Source organism: Thamnophis elegans, chromosome 4 (assembly GCF_009769535.1).
Source record: "Thamnophis elegans isolate rThaEle1 chromosome 4, rThaEle1.pri, whole genome shotgun sequence".
NCBI classification, from domain to species: domain Eukaryota; kingdom Metazoa; phylum Chordata; class Lepidosauria; order Squamata; family Colubridae; genus Thamnophis; species Thamnophis elegans.
In genome coordinates, this window is record NC_045544.1 from 19407413 (window position 1) to 19427725 (window position 20313).

The 20313-nt window shown below is 36.2% G+C and overlaps 1 protein-coding gene across 1 annotated transcript in view; it reads left to right on the forward strand.

Moving 5' to 3' along the window:
* Positions 1–207: 207 nt before the first annotated feature.
* The window catches only part of ZNF292 (zinc finger protein 292), a 31613-nt gene continuing 11507 nt past the window's right edge, over positions 208–20313 (forward strand). Inside the window, exons 1-6 of the mRNA XM_032215788.1 lie at positions 208–1946; positions 10524–10678; positions 10809–10887; positions 11461–11596; positions 16724–16926; positions 18424–18560. Coding sequence (XP_032071679.1) covers positions 1776–1946; positions 10524–10678; positions 10809–10887; positions 11461–11596; positions 16724–16926; positions 18424–18560 — 881 coding nt within the window. The 5' untranslated portion in view covers positions 208–1775. The remainder of the gene's footprint in view (positions 1947–10523; positions 10679–10808; positions 10888–11460; positions 11597–16723; positions 16927–18423; positions 18561–20313) is intronic.

Here is a 20313-nt window from a genome sequence, read left to right on the forward strand (position 1 = left end):
CAACCCCGCACATCACAATGTAGGGGCAAAACTATTCCCTTACCCCAAACTCCCCTTGTTGAACCATATGAGCAAAATTCAGTCTTGATTTGAAAGAGTTGTGCTCCCTCTAGAGCAGTGTTTCTCAACCTTGGCAACTTGAAGATGTCTGGACTTCAACTCCCAGAATTCCCCAGCCAGCATTCTGGGAGTTGAAGTCCAGACATCTTCAAGTTGCCAAGGTTGAGAAACACTGCTCTAGAGAGCTCAGATTTATGCCTCAGAAATATTTGAAGGGTCAATTGGCCTCTAGGGCTCCTGGCACTTTATCAGTTCCTTTGGGCTGCATCCCTACTTGCACAAGTAGGGATGGAAATTTGATAAGGTGCAGTTTGACATATCTGGAATTCATTAAAATGGAGAAGTTTGGGGTCAATGAACACATTATATTTTCAGACATCCTGTTTCAGGTAATCCTCCCAAACAAAATGTGGACAATGGGTCTTCTAATTCACATTCAGTCCAGTCCAGAATTCCAGCTGTATATTTAAAGAATGGATTTGCTCAGTTGTTGATCAATCTGACAGTTCTTCCTCCACTAAATTTGGATTTTAAGATCTTCTTCACTTTTATGATGTAGTCACTTTTAACCTTTCTCTTCTCTTACACTGGCATGTTTTCTGTTGCCAGCCTGAAGAATACTTAAGTATTAATAGTGATCTTCTTCACCTGAACTCTTGATGTTCTTTCAATAGGCATCTTGAGTCCTTCAGTTTTCACTATTTTTCTCCTGTGAGAGTAATTGCGGCACATTTATTCAGTCATGTCCCATTGCAAAATCTTGGATTATATACAGTGTTCAGCAGTGATTTATTTCAGATTATGTTTTTCCTTGCAGCTTCAGCTCCTCTCATGTAAAGGAGGTGGGGTAGCCTGACTTGTTCATTATTCTTGACAGAACTCAATGCAACGGCAAAGATTCCTTTCTTGATGTTAAGCCCTCCCAGTCTATTACCATTGACCAGCAAAGGAGTCTTCCATCGTGCCACAGAACTTTGCATCAGATGTTTCTTCTGAGTTCTGTTATTTCTAGGCATTTCATGTGGCAAATCAAATGTCTTTATGAGAAATGACATTTGTTTACAAAATGATGACAGATAAATTTAGCTCTTTTCCAAGCGTGTCCCGTGGAAATGGGAGTATTTTGCAAATATTGTGAAAGGATAACCAATATAGCGGTAGTCTCCCCCACAGGAAATCTCAAGCGTACAATCCACGTTAAAATAAACGTTTTCGTTCACAACACTTCCCACTTCTTTTTGATTGCAAGAGCGCCAGAAGTTTTTTTCCCCTCTCACAAATATAAAAGGAGCTCTCGGTACCGAAAGGAAACCAAGAAGCGTCCAAATAACGTTTGTTTTCCTGCCGCCAAAAGTCCTCGAGAGACGTCACGAGGCGGCGAGTGCCATTCGGCACGCGCCAACCCCGCACGTGACAGCGCCGGGGACGTGTGACCCCGCCCCTCTGCGAAAAGGGAGCGCCTGGTAAGGAGGGGGAACGAGGGGGGGTGGTGGGGGTGGAACAGGAAAAAAAAAACAAGCCAGCGAACGGTCTCCCTCTCTCCGATCTCTCCTCCCTCATCCCTCACGTGACCGCCTCCCCCGGAACGTGGCATTGTGTAATCACGTGACCCCGTGCGAGGGGAGGGGGGGTTGCGGGAGGGGGAGGTAGGCCGTTCTGGAGGAATTAGAGGTGGGGGGAGGGGGGCTGCGTACGCGACGGAGCTGGGTGCGAAGATGGCGGACGAGGAGGCCGAGCAGGACAGCGGTAGCGTCGGCGGCGAGAGCGGCCTCCTGGATATGCCGAGCCTGAAGAAGAGGCTGCTGGAGCTGGAGACGGAGCTGAGGGAAAGACGGAACCAGCCAGCCGTGGAAGCGGCCACCGAATACTGCCAGCAGCTGTGCCAGGTCAGAATGGGGCCTGGCCGCTTTGGAGGGGGGAGGGGGGAGAGAGAGAGGAGGGAGCCCCTTTGGAAGGGGGGAGCGGTGGAAGAGGCTGGGCGATGTTAATGGCTGGGCCGCGCTTTGCCCCTCTGAGGAAATGCCGCCAGCACCCATTGAACCTCCTGACTCCAGGCGGGTGTCCCGCCCCCCTGCGCCGGACTGGAGCTTCTGGCGGCCCGGAACAGCTCTCGCTCCCCCACCCGCCGCCTTGGGTGCTCGCGCTCAGCTCCAAACTCGGCCCCTTTGTTGTGCTGGTGCCGCCTCGGCTCTGGAGGGGCCTTTGTCTGCCGACGGCGGAGCGCGCGATGGCCCCCCTTTGCCGAGAGCGACGGCAGAGGAGCGGGTGGCTGGTTCCTGGGGAGGAGGGCTAGGGGAGAAGACCGGCGGGGGGCTTTCTTTGCCCTATTCGTTTACCCTCGGGTTGATAGCGCTGCAAACGAAAAAGCAAGAGCTGGGTCGGTCGCCTTCCTTTCATGCCGTTGTCATCGGCTCCCCAAGCATGCATCCATCTATATCCCATAGTTGAGGGGGGGGGGGTCTTAATGGCATTCCCTTCGTAAAGAGATTCCTATTCTCCTTTTGTATAGGGAGTCGTATTCAGATAAGCAGGCTGGCTATATAATATATCTAATATATATATATATATATATATATATATATATATATATATATATATATATATATATATGTATGTATGTATGTATGTATGTATGTATGTATGTATGTATGTATATATGTATGTATGTATGTGTATGTATAATGCATACATACATACATACAATATATAAAACAATAACAATAACCGGTACAGTCCTAGAGCGGAAATCTGCTATGTTAGAGGCGGGTTGCCTCAAACTGTCCTTGGTTCTTCCAAATTAAGTGACCTTACTTCCTTTTTGAATTGTGGCCTGAATGTGCCTCACTTTCACTTCATGTTGCCTTAAAGGTACACCAACATTTGTGTTTTATTAGTTGCTTTTTGTGTTCTGTCCCACAGTAAATATTTATGGGATATGGATGGTTTATCCTGTAATCGAGACACTGGTTCACAGAGGGTCTCCAAGAGGCAAAATATGAAAATAATGTTAAAGAGTACTTAAATTCTAACATGTTGTTACATAAACACAGATGTTTAGAGACACATATTTAATCTTATTTCTGTACTACCTTCAGGAACAATATTTTCATTTAAAATCAATCAATTGTTCAGGTGGACACTGTTTCCAAAACTGTATTGAAGTTGGCCTGAATCTATCATCTGAAATTATGAAATACCATATCATAAAATATTGTAAGAAATAAAAAATAGGGTTTTGCATGGTTAAATTGGCAAAGTAGGAGTTAAATCCTTTTAATTACAGCTCTCATCTTTAGAATTGAGGACCTATCAAAAGGAAAGAGCTTAGTAAAAGTATATGATGCCTTAAAGTGGGAAAAACTCATTGCCTTTTTGAAGCAATGATTTTTATATTGATAAGTTTATAGCACTATTTATTTAATCTGGAAAACAAAATTCTGGATTTCAACACAAGCAGTATGTATCTTTATTTGAATTGATAATTGAAATATGTTATATATTTCAATATATTTTGTAATTCACATACTACATAAGTGGGTTTTCCTGAGGGCAGGGGTTATGAAAACAGATTGTGTTGCATAAACTTGTATATTTGTGTTGACAATATTATTGGCTTAAAGCAAAAATAGAAAATCAAACCGGATTTCTGTATCTATCAGATATAGTAATATGGGAACACTTTACATGTCAAATGTACCATATTTCCTTCTCCAATGGGAGTTTACTTGCTCACTTCCACTTCTAATATCTTGGTATTTCCCAACCTTTCTTGGAACAATTGAAAAGATGAGAGAAAAACTTTAGTTCTTTAGTAGCTTATTTGATGTAACTAAATCAGAAGTTTTTGATTATAAAACTTTGTTCTAGCGGAGTCATTGAATCAAATTCAATTTCACAAAAATGCAGTATTAAACAGATTATAATAATCAACCTCTACCATATCAGTTGGTTCCTGGAGTGTGAGAAGATGTCAGTGGTATGTTACATTAAGCATTTCAGGGTGTGTTCACTAAAATAATGGAATTTCTTCAACCTCTATATAAGTGCTAGTCTTAATACCCGATGTTGTTTGAGACTTAGAATCATTCAATCACTCGGTTCAATTTAATAGTCCAGATTATGAAGGAGTCATGAATGCAATGTGTACTTCACCTAATTTAAATATTGACATTTGTATGCTACAGTGCATATATCTTAATGTTTCTACTTTTATTATATTTTGTAAGCTTCTTGAAGAACTTCTTTACGTAGTATCAGTTTATATACCATTTCCTATCATCATTAATGCAAGCATCATTAGAAAATGACTTATATATATAAATGCCATTTATGTATAAAATTGAATAGTATTTTAAACTTCAAGTCTCTTTGCCTAACCTACAGTTCCTTTCCGCTGGGGAATTCATATTAAAAGCAATGTTTTCAATTTCACGTGGATGTTAGTCAAAATATCATCACTTAGTCTCCTGTCATTTGACCATGGTTAGATATTGCTAAATACACCAGTAAAAGGTATCCTTATATGTAGTAACCATAAAATAGCAGATGCATAGATACAGAGTTCTTGTTTGAAGCCATGTAACAATTTTCATTTTATACATTTATTTCCAGGGGATCATTTTTTGTCACATCATATTTCTGTATTGCCATTCTACAATAAGACCTATCAATAGTTGCGCATAGCACTTCCAAGTGGGATATAGTAATAAAAATGCAGTCGAAAGCTTTAAAACAAATATAAGTACCCTCAACTTGTGATCTCAATTGAGCCCAAAATTTATGTTGTTAAGTAAGACATTTGTTAAGTGACTTTTGCCCCAGTTTATGACCTTTCTTGCCACAGTTGTAAAATGAATATCTGCAGTTGATTGGTTAATAACCCAATTGTACTTTTGCTCTAATTTTGTACACTTCTTATGGCATTGCTTTTAAAAGAATCAGTGTGAGTAAACACATATCAAATGTGTTTTCTTGTTTTTATTTTCTTTAATTAAACTTGGGATGTAAGATAGGGGTAATGATAGGTTGAGCCAGGGGTATCCTAACATGCAACCAGTTATTTCATTTCATAGGTTTTGGTCCACAAAGACAAATTAAGACAAATAACAAATAAATTACTTATTCAACCAGGGGGAGGGTTCAGCAGCAAAGAGAACTATTCCCTTGATCCTATATTTTTCTTTCTGTTCCAGCAGAAGTCCATTGTGCGCAAAGGAAAACTGCTGGAAACAGGCAAGTTACTTAAATAGAGCTTAATTACAAGGGAGTGAGGTGTCTGATTCCCATAATAACCCATCATTTTTAAGTGCAACATTTTCTTTCTGCTATATAGCAAAAATCAATTTTGTATAAAACCAAACTAAGGCTAGATTAAGGCAACTTAAAAACAAATTGGTGAGAGAAAGAAGCCAATAAGTTACATAACAAGCTTTTCTTCAAATTATTACAATCATTCTCTCACTATGTAACAATAACAACAATAGTGGGGAATTGGCAGGGTATAGGAAAATCCGCTTCTTCCAATATAACCGGTGACTGCACTTTTAGACAACAAAGAAGCAATTGAAACAAAAGAACATTGTTCATATTTTTTCCTCTGTTGTATAAAGAAGAATCAAGGACTCCTACTCAAAAATTTCTCAGTCTTGTTCTGGCCTTGAGGGCACATTTATTAGACAGTAATAAATTTTAAAAGAAAAGGCATTGAACCATCTTTCTAGTCAATTTTTGATTAGCATTCACATACAAATTCCTTTGATCGAGTTGACTTAATTGCAGTAAGGGCAAAAATGGAGGTTGTAGACGATGGGTGGGATGCTGCCAGTTTTATTACCGGTTCGCAATCCGCATGCGTGTGTGTCAGACATATGCTGCACGTGCACTGTTCACTGTAAATGGTTCTGCATGCATGCGCAGAACAATTTACAGTGAACTGTGCACACACAGTCATTGAAATCCACAATAGTAGCGGCGCAGTGGTGGCAAGGGAACCAGTTGGGGTGCGTGGCAGGCCTGGGTCGCTGCCAGTTCTGCGACCAAGGCCTGACTTCCACTACCGGTTCGGCCAAACCAGCAGCAACCCACCTCTGTTTTAGACAGAGCTGAAGATACTCTGTCCAGTTGACTAACTAGCTTAAGTGTATAATAGGGGGATCCTGATCTTGTGCAGTGAAGAGAGCTGAGGGTATCGTAATTCCACCCCCAGCAAGTGTAGAAAATAACTGCATCTAGATAGTAGCCATCTAAAATATAGTGCTGAATTGCTTGACCCAATGTATATTTTGTGGTGAGAATTGATAGTAATTCATTTATAGATTGCTTGAATTTTAGTTTAGACTTTGTTCATAATGAAATAGCTCTACAAGTGAGATGTTTTATATGGAAGTTTAATATCCATAATAAACTATGGATTCAGTTTTTCTTCTATTCTTTAAGATTGTCAAATAAAATTCCATAGTGTGCTTATATTATAAAGGGGTCAGAAAATGGTACTGATCCTAATAAGTTTTATTTATAGGATCAAAATAAAAAAAAGAATAAAAGCTCTAAGACAGGGGTGTGAAACTTGTGTCCTCATGGCAGCGTTACATGATGTATCTGGACCCCCCCCCCCTTTTGCTAAACCGGGTGGGAACGGGGCTAGCACATGACGCATCCGGCCTGCGGACCACGAATTTGACACCCCCTGCTCTAAGATGTCAATACCTTGAATTCTTATCAATTTTATGAGAATAGAAGATTTTATCCAATTTTTTAAATGTAAGAGGATGCTAAAAGAGCAGCAATTGTAAATCATGTTTTAGATTGATTACTAGATTTCCAAACTTTGAGTCACACCTCAGATACAGAGATAGGAATCATATTGGGGATGCATTCAGTTTGAAATATGGTTTAAAGTTTCAAGGCCTCATGGTTGTGCTATCTTTTCTCTCTCCCCATCCCAGCACTTTTAAATTGAGACAATGCTATATATGATACCTTTATTCTGCCCTTTTTCCAAGGAGCTTAGGGAACTACATGTTATTCTCTCTTTATCATTTTTTAATCCTGGAAACAATCATATGAGATAAATTATTTAGAAGACAGAGATGCTCAAAGGCAACTAGTGAGGTTTGTGACAAGACAAATGGCCCTAGATTTTGGTAGGCTTAGTCTGACGTTCTAGCTAGTTTTTGGAAGTGTGTACTATTATATGTACCAATTATCTATTTAGTGTTGTTATTTCCAAATAGACTGTGTACACAATTAGTAGGCAAGTGAGTTTTTTGACCATATCATTTTTAATGCATATTTCTAACTCCAAACTGTATATACCTGAATGCTTAGTGGATATAAGCACTATATCCACTATCAGCATATATTGATGTGTATTTGTGTAATGAGGGAGGGTGTCACCTAAGGAGATTAACAATCTATATCAAGGTGTGCATAATTATTAGGCAGCTTCTTTTCCTCAGGCAAAATGGGCAGAGAAAAAAAAGATTTAACTGACTCTGAAAAGTCAACAATTGTAAAAAGTCTTTCAGAGGGATGCAGCACTCTTCAAATTGCTAAGATATTGGGACGTGATCGCAGAACCATCAAAATTTTGTTACAGATAGTCAACAGAGCTGCAAGAAGCATGTTGAGAAAAAAGATGCACATTAACTGCTAAAGATTTGAGAAGAATCAAACATGAAGCTACCAGGAACCCATTATCCTCCAGTGCTATCATATTCCAGAACTGCAACCTACCTGAAGTGCCCAATGTTGAAGGTGTTCAATGTTCAGAGACATGACCAAAGCAAGGAAGGCTGAAACCCGACCACCACTGAACAAAACACATGTTGAAATGGGAAGACTGGGTCAAGAAATATCTGAAGACATATTTTTCAAAAGTTTTATGGACAGATGAGATGAGAGTGACTCTTGATGGATTAGATAGATGGGCCCATGGCTGGATCAGTAATGGGCACAAAATTCCACTTCAACTTAGACACCAGCAAGGTGGCAGTGGGGTACTTGTATGGGCTGTTATTATTTTTTTAAAAATAGCTAATTGTACCTTTTCAGGTTGAAGATGGACTCAAAATCAACTCCCAAACCTACTCCCAGTTTTTAGAAGACACTTTCTTCAAGCAGTGCTACAAGAAAAAGTCTGTATCTTTCAAGAAGACCATGATTTTTATGCAGGACAATGCTCTATCGTATGCCCCCAAGTGTTCCACTGGGTGGCTAGCCAGTAAAAGGCTTAATGATGACAGAATAATGGCATGGCCCCCTTCCTCACCTGACCTAAACTCTATTGAGAATTTGTGGGCCCTTCTTAAACGGGAGATTTAAGGTGAAGGAAAACAATACACCTCTTTGAACAGTGTCTGGGAAGCTGCCATTGTTGCTGCACAAAAAGTTGATCATCAACAGATCAAGAAACTCCATGAATGGAAGACTTATGACTGTTATTGAAAAGAAGGGTGGTTATATTGGTCACTGATTTTGAAATGTCAGAAATGTTGATTTGTACATTTTGAGTTGTGTTTCTTTATTATTTTAACATTCACAACATGCAAATAAATGAGTGAGATGGACAAATGTCATTTTTCATTTAGTTGCATTATAGTTCTGCACACTAATAGTTGCCCAATAATTGTGCACACATAGATGTTCTCCTAAGAAAGTTAAAACCTCACTTTTACTTTCTTAAATATTCAGGTTTGAGGTTTATTAACATTTAGAATTGATCAAGAGCACTGCAATTGTTCAATAATAAAATTAATCCTCCAAAATAAAGCTTGCCTAATAATTATGCACACATGGTATGGTCTGATGAGATCTCAGTCAGTGTGAAGCTTTGTGTTCTGACTGACACTTTTTAATTAGTCACAGCATTCTGGGATTGGAATAGAAATGAAAACACAAGAATGAATCCTATTTTAGCTTTCTTTCCTTTACTGTTTATCTTTTCTCATACATGGGGAAAAAGTTTTGTGGTTGTTTTACCTACCTGCTTATTGTAAAGATTATATTTTTAAGGAAAAGATAATTAGTGGATTTTATTACAGTTTTCCCTGTCCTCAACTCTCAAGAGTTGGGTCAGTTACAGTCAGCAACGGGTTGCTAACTATCTTCCTTTTCAACAGAAATTTATCAGTGTGCCTGAAATTTGTTGCAGATACCCTTTATGATAGGATCCATTTTGCCTCAACTTTCACTACATTATGTTTTGTAATATCATAATTCAAAGTTAGCAGAGGGATAGCAAGTGGCAATAGTTTGAAATGTGATAGTCATTACCTCTTAAAAGCAATCCATCTGCCTTATTTTGATGAAAAGGAAAAGAGGAGCAGGCTTCAAGAGTCAGATGGTGAAGATGTGTTACGGAGAAACCTTTTATAAAATAAAAGAACTTGCAATACTCTAATTTTAAAGCTAATTTCATCCTGTTCTGATTTTTTTTAAAGTGCAACCTTTTTCATGATAGATAACAGGAGGCAGGGTTTCTGGGTTTTTTCACATTCGTGCCCCAGAATTTGAATAGAACAGTTTGAGTTCTCTCCACATTCATAAATTTGTCTCATTTCAAACTTAAGAATTCAATCTTGAAGCAGATTGGATTGTCCTTGCGTTGCTGTAATGCACATCTTATTCAACTGCAACTGCTAACCCTTAAAGAAAGTGTAATAAATGTAATTGAATACATTGTCAAAGTAGATTGTTTCTTTAAAAAAATCATCATTTTGTCCTCTTGTCATATCTTGAAAAGATCTTCCTTATTACATTAGTATATAATATAATCTGCACTATATTGCATATTTCAATCAAGTGCCATTATACTGTCATTTTAAAATAATTTTAATCATCATTACTGTTAAAACAGGACTCTTTATAGAACTTAAAATTCTCTATGTGTTTTGAAATTATTTCGTACATCCACTCCTTCAGTATCTGAATATTGAGCATAACTAGAAATCAAGATATCATATACAGCCTAATCAATGCCCAAAACATGATTATTGTCTGATTGGAGCTATTACAATAGCTAAACATTGAGGAAGTGGTGAAATTCCATTTTTTTTAGTACCGATTCTGTGGGCGTGGCTTGGTGGGCATGACGGGGGAAGGATACTACAAAATCCCCATTCCCTCCCCACTCTCCGGCCAGCCAGAGGTGGTATTTGCCGGTTCTCCGAACTACTCAAAATTTACACTACCAGTTCTCCAGAACCTGCTGAATTACACCCCTGCTATATGGTACTGCAATATTTGATTCTATGGGTCACGTTCGAAATGTTCTGTTTCCACATATCTTATTTCAAGATAAGATTATTTCGATTATTTCAAGCAATAAAAACTTGTCTATTGGTGCATTAGTTCTAAGAATGTAGATAATATGCTCAGAAAACAATAGTTGATATGCTAAATCCCATTTCTCCAAATTATAACCTATACTTTTATGATGACTCAAATTTCTATTTTATAAATAGACCCTTCTTGAATATGCAGAAAAGTGGAAGACATCTGAAGATCCCTTGCCTTTGTTGGAAGTATACACACAGGCAATCCATGGATATATAAAAGCAAGACCTTACCTTACCTCTGAGTGTGAAAATGTAGCCTTTGTGCTTGAACGCTTAGCTCTGTAAGTAAATTATATATAATTTTGTTTTCTAATTTGTTTTAAAGCTAACATTTGTTAAGTTTAAAAAGTAGTAGAACTCTTTTCTGGGCACTTAATGTTGACCTTTACATTGTTCCATTTGTTTTTGCAGAAGCTATGCTGAACTTTTGCTATGCTTGCCTCTTGAACTGCCTGAAAATCGATGGAAAGAGTTTCAGTCATTTATTCAAGTGGGTATCTTATTTCATAGCTAGTGTATATATTAGTTCCATAAAATAAAATTCAAGTGTGCTATTGCAATAGTACTAATAACCTATAAGTTTATTGATTTTCATAGTTAAAAATCATTATGATTATCATTGTTTACTTAAAATTATTTAAATGTAAAATAAGGAAGCTGTGGCTTGGTTTAATAACCTGTCATTATTTGTAGTTTAGCACTTTGCTTAACATTTTAGAATTCCATACCGCTCTTACTTGTAATTCTAATTGGAATCTTCTATATTCAAGATAAGATGAGAATAGAATGTTAGACAAGGACAATATTTATATTGTATAATTATAATAAAGGCAGCAAATTAAATAAACAAATGTTACAATGTTCTTATATCAGGATCACTAAATAATTCCATAATTTTACTTACAAGTTTTCATTGGGTTTAAGTCAACATGCAAAAAATTGTAGGTTTGCATTATGTTTTTAAGCATGGCAATTAGTGAAAGTGTTGGGATTTTGAGAATAAAATGCTGGAGCAATTATAATTTTCTGTCACTTGTTATAACAAATTCTCTTCTTTTTCCAGATGGCACATACAAAATTAATGGAAAATGGCAACCATCAATTACATATTTTATCTGTTCTTGCCCAAGAGGATGGAACATGGAAGAATCCAGTTCTTCGCAACATTCTTTCCCAAGACCTGCTTGATTGGGATATGGGTAAGATGATAATTCGTGAGGAAAAATTAATTACTGCTCTCTCGGCAAAAAAATATTTTAAGGATACTGCTCTTAATATTTTTATAGCACAAATATTTTGAAAATACTGTATCTAACTTTTTCATTCATCAATTCAAACTAGTTATTTTTCTTTTGTTAGCTTGCAGATATCTTCATATATGATGATAGGCTGCAATTGTATATAAAAACTCGTATATAGTATAATAAAAAAACCAAACAGATGAAAGGATTTTTAAAAGTTTTTTTCCTAAAATCACACTGAGGAATATTTATAAGAAAAAGTACCCTATCCAGAACTACTCTTATAATGAATTATTTTGGAATTATAATGTAAACGGAGCCAGGATCTCCATTATTATTACAGTACTATAAGTCCAATATATCTAACCTGCATAGTTGTTCACATATGAAGGTTGAGTGTTCATATAATTAGAAATTCCTCCCCTTCCCCTAGAATTCCTAATCTGTCCCTAAACGCCTTCACGCCCCACAGATTGGTCAGATGAAACTTATGTAATAATTTTTATGAAGTTGCTTTTAATATTCATGATGCGAAATTTACAACATTTGTTATTAAGCCAAGCACTTAGGTATTACACATATTTCAGTTATTCCTGAAATATGAGAAACATTCTTTGTTGTTATTATTTTATAAATACCTTACCAATTAAACAGAGAGAGGTTACAGATAGTCCACATTTAACAGTCTTGCTCCCTTCAGCTCCCTTTTTATCAATTTTAACCAAATTAATTTCACTATTGTTTTAATGATTGCACCCCTTAAAGTCACCTCCAGGTGAGATGGGTAACATATAAATCAATAAACAATAAAATAACAAGCCCAATTGGGTCTAAATTGCCTAGCAGTCATTAGGAAAAATATATGACTACCTGGCTTAGTGAAAGCAGTTCTGGTAGTCCTAGTTGTGTATGTTAGGTCAGGACTGCATTATTGTTAGATCAGGACCTCACATTGCTCTTGCACTGCTGTACTGACCTCCACTTCAAGTTTCTCTCAGGCTGCAGAGAGCAGGGTACCAAAATTCACCTCGTGGTGAGATAGGCGGGAAACAGTTTTAATAAATAAAATAAATACAAATAAAAGGAACATAGATGGGAGAAGATAGGTGGGTGGGTCGAATTGAAGAGCATGTAAAAATCGTAAGTGTATGCAGGCTTCCAAGCATCCAAAATTTGATAATAGGGCCCCAGGGTGCTGCATTGCTGTAACGTTAGCGACCAGTCATAAGTCCCTTTGTTATTTTATTTTATCTTATTAAAGCTAAAACAGTATGGTTGGAAGTTCTTAGATTTATTGAGTCGATTCACTGATGGAATGGCATCAATGGTTAATCACCCCACCCCATTCATTCCTTGATAATTCTAAAGTTCTGGAGAGTTTACGGAGACAACAAAAATAAAATAGAAGTTCCATTATATGAAGAGAAACCATTTTGGAACCTTATTGATTGAAGGTAGAAGATACCATTATTGGTTAATTTGGAACTTGTTGCCTGATTGTACTGTCTTTTTCTTTTTGTATTTTATTATTTCTTATTTCTGCTTTTATGAAAAAACATACTATACAGTGTGTAGGAGAAGACAAAAATACTAATGCGTGGAAGTAGAAATTATTCTTCAATTCAGATGGTGAATTCAGTACTTTACTGCATGTCTGGGGTTCTTAGCCAAATACTAATTTCTGCAAATTAGGTAGCAAAGTCAGTCATATCATGTTTGTACCTTTCCTTGTGTAACTTTATTTATGATCATGTCCTTGTGAAAACTGAAATTTGATGGACTTGATCATAAGCTCTCCTGCATTTAATAATTTTCAATGATTACACAAGCAGAGATTTAACTTGTAAAATACATTAAGTACAAAAGGCTTTTCTTTAGCCAGCTGACAAGCACCTTTTCACTTTCAGTTAAAAATGGGAACTCTTCCTGAATTCAATCCAGGGGAACTGTCCAGCATTTATATAATGTTCTTTTTTGTTATTTAGGTTTTTTTTAGTTCAGGTCAATAACTTTTAATGTTAAAACAGATTTTAAAAAGTTGCAAAGTCAAAAAAATAGCTTTCATTTTTTATTTCTGTAGGTTTAAAAAAAAAACTGGTAGAACGACTGTAGAATAAGATAGCTAAACAAGCTATCCTTTTAAAAACATTCCTCTCTTAAAATTGCAGCTAATCCTTCTGAATAGTAGCAGGACTTAAAAAATTAAACAGGCACTGTAGGAACTTGAAGACAGCTACGGCTCCTACCCTTGTGTTATAGGTAGTCCTTGACTTAAGATGGCAGCTAAGGCTAGGATTTCTGTCAATAAGTGATGCAGTCAAAAATTAAATCCCTGCAGTTCCAGTTGCCATTGAATCTCTTGGTTGTTAGGTGAGACAGCATCCCCTTAAATCCTTTGCACAGTTCTAATGCCTTTAATTATGCTTGTCCATAGCACTGTTCAAGAGCTGTATAACAAACTATTATGGTTTGTCTAAATATTGTTGTATTTTAAGGGAATTTCTTTTGTAATACAATTGTAATAAAAATTACATCCATTTAAGGATGCCTAGTGGTTTAAGGCATCAGGCTATAAAGTGAGTGACAGTGAGGTCTTGTCCTGCGTTAGCCATGAATGCCAGCTTAAAGATCTTGGGCCAGTCAGTCACTCACACTCTCATTCCAACTCACCTTACAGGGTTGTTGTACGGAAAATAGGAAGAAAGCGTGTTGAATATGTTCATCACATGAGTTATTTGTAAAAATAAAGGTGAGATAGATAGAAATAAATAAATAAATCAAAGTGTAGGTATGCCTTGGTTACAAGTTAAAGTTCCATGAGATTAAATATTGTCACACATTTGGGAAATGAAAAATAAATTACCTTGACATTAAAACTTCTACATATTTCTTAGCATTGACGTGACTTACAGTCAGGAGTTTATTAGTTAGAAATAATACATTTTAAAACCCTCAAGGTCATTTTGTATCTTATTTCAATTATAACAGAGTGTTAACACAAGAGAAACAACCTGAAATGATAAACATTGTGGTTTAAAGGATTATTAGTTACTGTGGGTGGAAGAACAAAGCTAAAAAATAGCAAATTTAATATATTACTAGATCATATAAGATAGAAAGTCTATGAATGTTAAACAATAAATGTTAAGCAAATTTAGCATTTTGTTTAACTAAATATATATATAGACATCAAACTTTTATACTTTTCTTAGCACTTCTTCCCACTTTTAAAATTTATAGAAAACCCCAAAGGAGATTTTGCTTGCGAATAGGCAGAGCCGCCTGCTACCGCTACTACCGGTTCGCCCGATCCGCCCGATAATGGATTATGTTCCATCTGTAATATCAAGTTGGATAAGAACTAAATCTAGAGTTTGTTAACACTCTCTATCAGCAACCCTGTCACCCCCATTTTCTTCAACTTTTGGAACATATTTGGGTTCAGGGTAAGAGTTCATTACAGAAGAGAAAGTTCAGTATCCATTTAACTGAATGACACTGTTATCTATCCCATTTATCTAATTTCATCACCTTGCTAAAGTAATTAAAGCAGTGGGTTTAACTGTATCAGTTTTCATATTATAAGACATCTTAATCCAGCCAGGCTGGGGAAAGTCTTTGGTGCAATTGAGTTTGTTATTAATTAAAATTACTCTTGGTGGTATAGTTTTGTTCCTGTATTGTGTACAGTAGTTTTATATTTATAGATGACTCATAACTATGAATAAGCCATCTGGTTTCTTCAGTTTCTCATTTATTCTTCCCCGGAAGACCCAGTTTCTACCATTTTTTACAAATAAATTAATTAGTGATTTATGATATCAACAGCTTAAAGAAAAATTCTTAAACTGGTCCATTTATTCGCTAATTTCTGCACAAAGTCATGGTAGCTCAGGTTTTCCTAAACTACAGTGATTATAGTGTCTCCTCAGCAAGGGTTGAATACATGATAGCAGTGTTCCAATATCTCACAAAGAAGAGAGAGTCAAACTATTCTCCAGAGCACCTGAGGGCAGAACAAGAAGCAATGGGTGTAAACTAATCAAGGAGAAAAGCAACTTAGAACTAAGGAGAAATTTCCAGACAGTTAGAACAATTAATCAGTGGAACGGCTTGCCTCCAGAAGTTGTGAATGCCCCAACACTGGAAGTCTTTAAGAAGATATTGGATAGCCATTTGTCTGAAATGGCATAGGGTTTCCTGCCTAAGCACGGGGTAGGACTAGAAGACCTCCACGGTCCCTTCCAATTCTGCTACTATATATTGTATATACTGAAAACAATTTAAAAGTAATTTTTTGCAGTTGGTTAGTGTACAAAGCCTGTGTGTTTGGATATGTTTTGAAATGTGGTTGGCTCATGGTGAGAGGATGTGGATTCAGGATTGAATATTGGTGACAATGACAGCTATGGGGAGGGAGAGTAAATTGATGTCTTGGGTAAATTGAAGTATTTGATAAGATATGCTATACTGGGATGCTGGCAGTCATCCAATGCAGGTGAATACCAGCAAAGAAGGGAAGGAAAGAAAAGAACCGGAAAGATTGGGGGTCTACTTGGTCTATGAAATCATTTCTGCATCCTTGCAAAAAAAAAAAAATCGATCAAACCTCAGAACAACAAAATGTCCCAGGTTTTGTTTCTGCCAAGTGAAGATAAATTTAGAGTTTAGTGAACTTATAGAACACATTGTATTTGTTTAAATATTGAAGCGAAACTCCTTTTCTGTTTGTGTACAACTGCTTTGCATGGGAAGAACAGAACCAACCAATTGACTATGTCAATGCTGAGACATAGGAATCATTCATGGGAATTGAATACTGGCCTGAGTCTGCTTTCAATTTATAATTTTATATAACTGTAGAAGTTTATCATGACATTGAAGAATTGAGATTCTTGCCCTTTATTGTTAGAACTCAATTAACTGTTTCTTGTCCAGGCATTTGGTTTATTGGTCTTTCTATAATTACAGTTTTTTCTAATAATATTTATATTTGTCTTGCATATTAACAAGGTTATGCAGATTTGATATACTAATTATAATTATATGGGGAAATAATACTGCCTGCAATGGTCTGTCTTTCAGTGAATACATTTTTAGCCTTCGAAGGCCCTGTGCTGCTGGATATGCGTATTAAGCACTTGGTGAAAACAAAGCAATTATCTCAAGCAACTGCCTTAGCAAAACTATGCTCAGACCATCCAGAAATCAGCAACAAAGGCAATTTTAAGCAAACCTATCTAGTCTGTCTTTGTTCTGGATCACCCAATGAAAAACTAATGCAAGAGGTGAGTACATTTTATGTCTGTTTCTCAAAACAAAATTCCTTTCTCTAGAGGGGAAAGTATTAGAAACCATAATCTGAAAATTATGAAATAAGCTGAAGTCAGGTCGTAAGTATAGTCACAACAGTTTTACTTAGGGATCATTTTTTCTTAATGACCAACTTCCCTGCCCCAATTGTGGTTGCTAAACAAGGGATAATTATATAAGACAAAATTGTGGTTTGCAGGAATTAGTCTTCCAATTTCTTGCATTTCTTTTGCAATTGATTAGCAACAGTGTTTCATTACTGTTAGTCCTCAACTTGTTACCACAGTTGGAATCAGAATTTCTGTCATAAATAATTGCAGTTGTACCCAGTTGTGCAACAATAGATATGGTGGTCGTTAATGGAACCACTGAAACAAATCAGTTAAGTGTATCCAGGTTTTCCAAATGGGCTTTTACTACAGTCATTACCGGAATTTCTGTCATAAATCATTGGATTTACAAATTGAGTTGGATCCAGTTTTACAACAATTTTTACTGCAGTCATTAAGCAAATCATGTGATTATTAAATCCAGTTTTTTCAGTGGGCAGGTTTTTTTTGGGGTTTTTTTGTGTTTTTGTTTTGTTTTTTGGTTTTTTTGTGGAAATTGGCAAAGTAGATTGCAAATTGTGGTCATTTAACCACACGATACTGCAACCAGCCTTAAATGTGAGCCAAATGCCTAGAGGCCAAATTGCAAATGATTATCAGGATGTGCCATAGTTGTAAGTTGAGTACAAGTCATAAGTCACTTAGCCAAGGCTATCATAATTTTGAATTGTTGTTAAGCAAACAGTTGTAAGTCAAAGACTATTTCTACTGATTTTTTTAAAATAGTGAAATAACAAATGATAATTCTGGGTATGGTTTTCTGCAACAGTACTTGAGATATGAAGTAATTGAGGTAGCTATTGTTCTAGATGGGAAGTTGTAAAGTGAGACACTGTGAGTTATAGTGCCTTAAATGCAAAGCCAGCTGGGTGACCTAGGGCCAGTCACCCTTTCTCAACCCTAGGAAGTTGTACTGTACTTGTACAATAGGAGTCTTAACTAGGAGTCAAGACTGACATATTCTCTTTATTTTTCTTTCTTTCTTTCACAATATGCATAGAATCACAGTTTGAGTAATAGATTTAATATATAAGGATTTGTTTTATTTTTGAAAAATAACTCTGGTTTTACTTCAAACATAGACGCATGATCTGAAATACCAAAGTTTCATGTGCACCTTGAAAGGCTTGACATTTGCCTCAAAACATTCTAAGGTTATTAGAAATAAACAATATTAATGTGGAAGAAAAGTAGAATTAATAAATGTATAATAGGAAGATAATTCAATTAGCATTTAATTTTAGTTGTTAATATCCAACCCATTTATTTTTGAAAGTTTCCAGCATTTTGAAAAGTTTTTATCAAACATTTGTTCATTTGAAAATAAAGGTTTTATTGACCATGATTTGTCTTGTCGTACAGATTACAGATATAGACTGTAAAGATGCTTTAGAAATGATCTGTAACCTAGAATCAGAAGGAGATGAAAAGAGTGCTCTGATTCTGTGTGCAGCATTCTTATCTCGGCAGCTACAGCAAGGAGAGATGTATTGTGCATGGTAGGTTTGAGTCTGTTTGAACTCTGTTGTGGTCAGCATGTGTCACATTTAGCAGTAAAATTTTATCACCAGATAACTAATGCACTTGATGTTATTTTTTTAAAAAATTAAAGGTTATGTAGCATATTATTACATAGCAACATTAGTTTTAAAGTCTTCAAAACATCCGTTTCTGGGTGCCTTTTTTCATTAAAAATTTAATGTGTTATAAATGTTGCAGACAAGATTTTTATAATCCTTTCTGCATTTCATGGCATTTTATTGTGTGGTTATGAAATCTTATTCCAATATATTTTTATTACCATTTGTTGGTAATAACCAGATTTTTAAAATAAACATAAAATTATATATTAGAATACAGTTAACATTGAAATTTTCCATTTTTCTAGGATAACATTTGAAATTTTACTTTTAGTATTTAGAAATGTTAGGTTTGAAAATGTTGACTTATTTAACATTTCAGGATGTTTTATGCATTGAAACGCATAAATAATACTTGGACAGTAGTAGTGAAGTATGATTTGTAGCTTTCTTTATTTTTTAACTGAACTCCAGCCTCAGGAAGAATTTAGATGAACAATATTTCATCCCCTTAACACAAAAATTACATTTTTTCCGTATGGTCATCTTTAATAATTTAGAACAAAGAGCACCATAATTTCACAAAGAGTATTCTTCATTTTAAAGGATTTTTTTTTCTGCCAAAATGCATAAGGTGTTTCATCTATTAATTTTATTTATTTATTAAATGTATATTTCATAAGGTGACCCTGGAATTCAGTCTTCTGTTAATGAGTAGTAGAATGCCCTCAGAAAAATTATTTCAAATTTCTATCCTACTGCAATCTGAGCAGACACCTATAGTGAGAATAAAACACACAATACGTAGCAGTACAAAAATATATCTAAACCCACTAGAAGTCATTAAGTGGCATCCTACCCCAAGTCACCTTCAATAGAGTTTGATCTGCTTCTTTTTCATGCCTGAACTAAATGAACCTATAATGAGATATTCCAGAGTGCTAGGCCTAATACAGAAAAAAAATTAGTTTTTAACCCTAAAGTGGAGAACACTTTGTGCTTCTCCTGGCACAGTAACATTGACTAGGGTAATTCCAGTGGAGAGATATTATCCTACAGGTAACTTGAGGCCAAGTCCTAAAAGCTGTATAAATTAATGCCATTGATTTAAATTGTACTGAGAAGTTAACAGGGAGCCAGTGCGGGGCCTGCAAGAGATAATGTTATCCTACCAAATATTGCCAGTGAGCAACCAGGCCATTGCATTTTCTGCCAATTAAAACTTCCCACAAGTCTTTAAAGGCATGCCATGTAGAATGCATTGCAGCAGTCTCAGTTTGTGGTGAAGAGAACATGAGCCATCATAACGAAGTTTTCATGTCCTAGATAAGGCTGCAATCTCCTCATCTGAAGTATCTATTACTTCTTTAGAGTAATGTAAGTTATGCAGCCCCATCCAGAATGACCATACACTAGGAGAGCCCTAGTGTACAAACAATAACTTTATCTGGAGTTGAATTTTAATCTATTCTATCCCATTCAGACTATCACAATCTTCAGGAGAGATTTAAACTGCAACTGTAGTGGTGCTAGGGATCCTCGGGGAAAACTGGATATCATCAATATGCTAATGATACCAGACCTCACACTAACAGATAACCTACCCAGGGATTTTATGTAGATATCAAATAATAGAAGGGAGGGCAGCATCCCACCAAGGATCAACCAACTC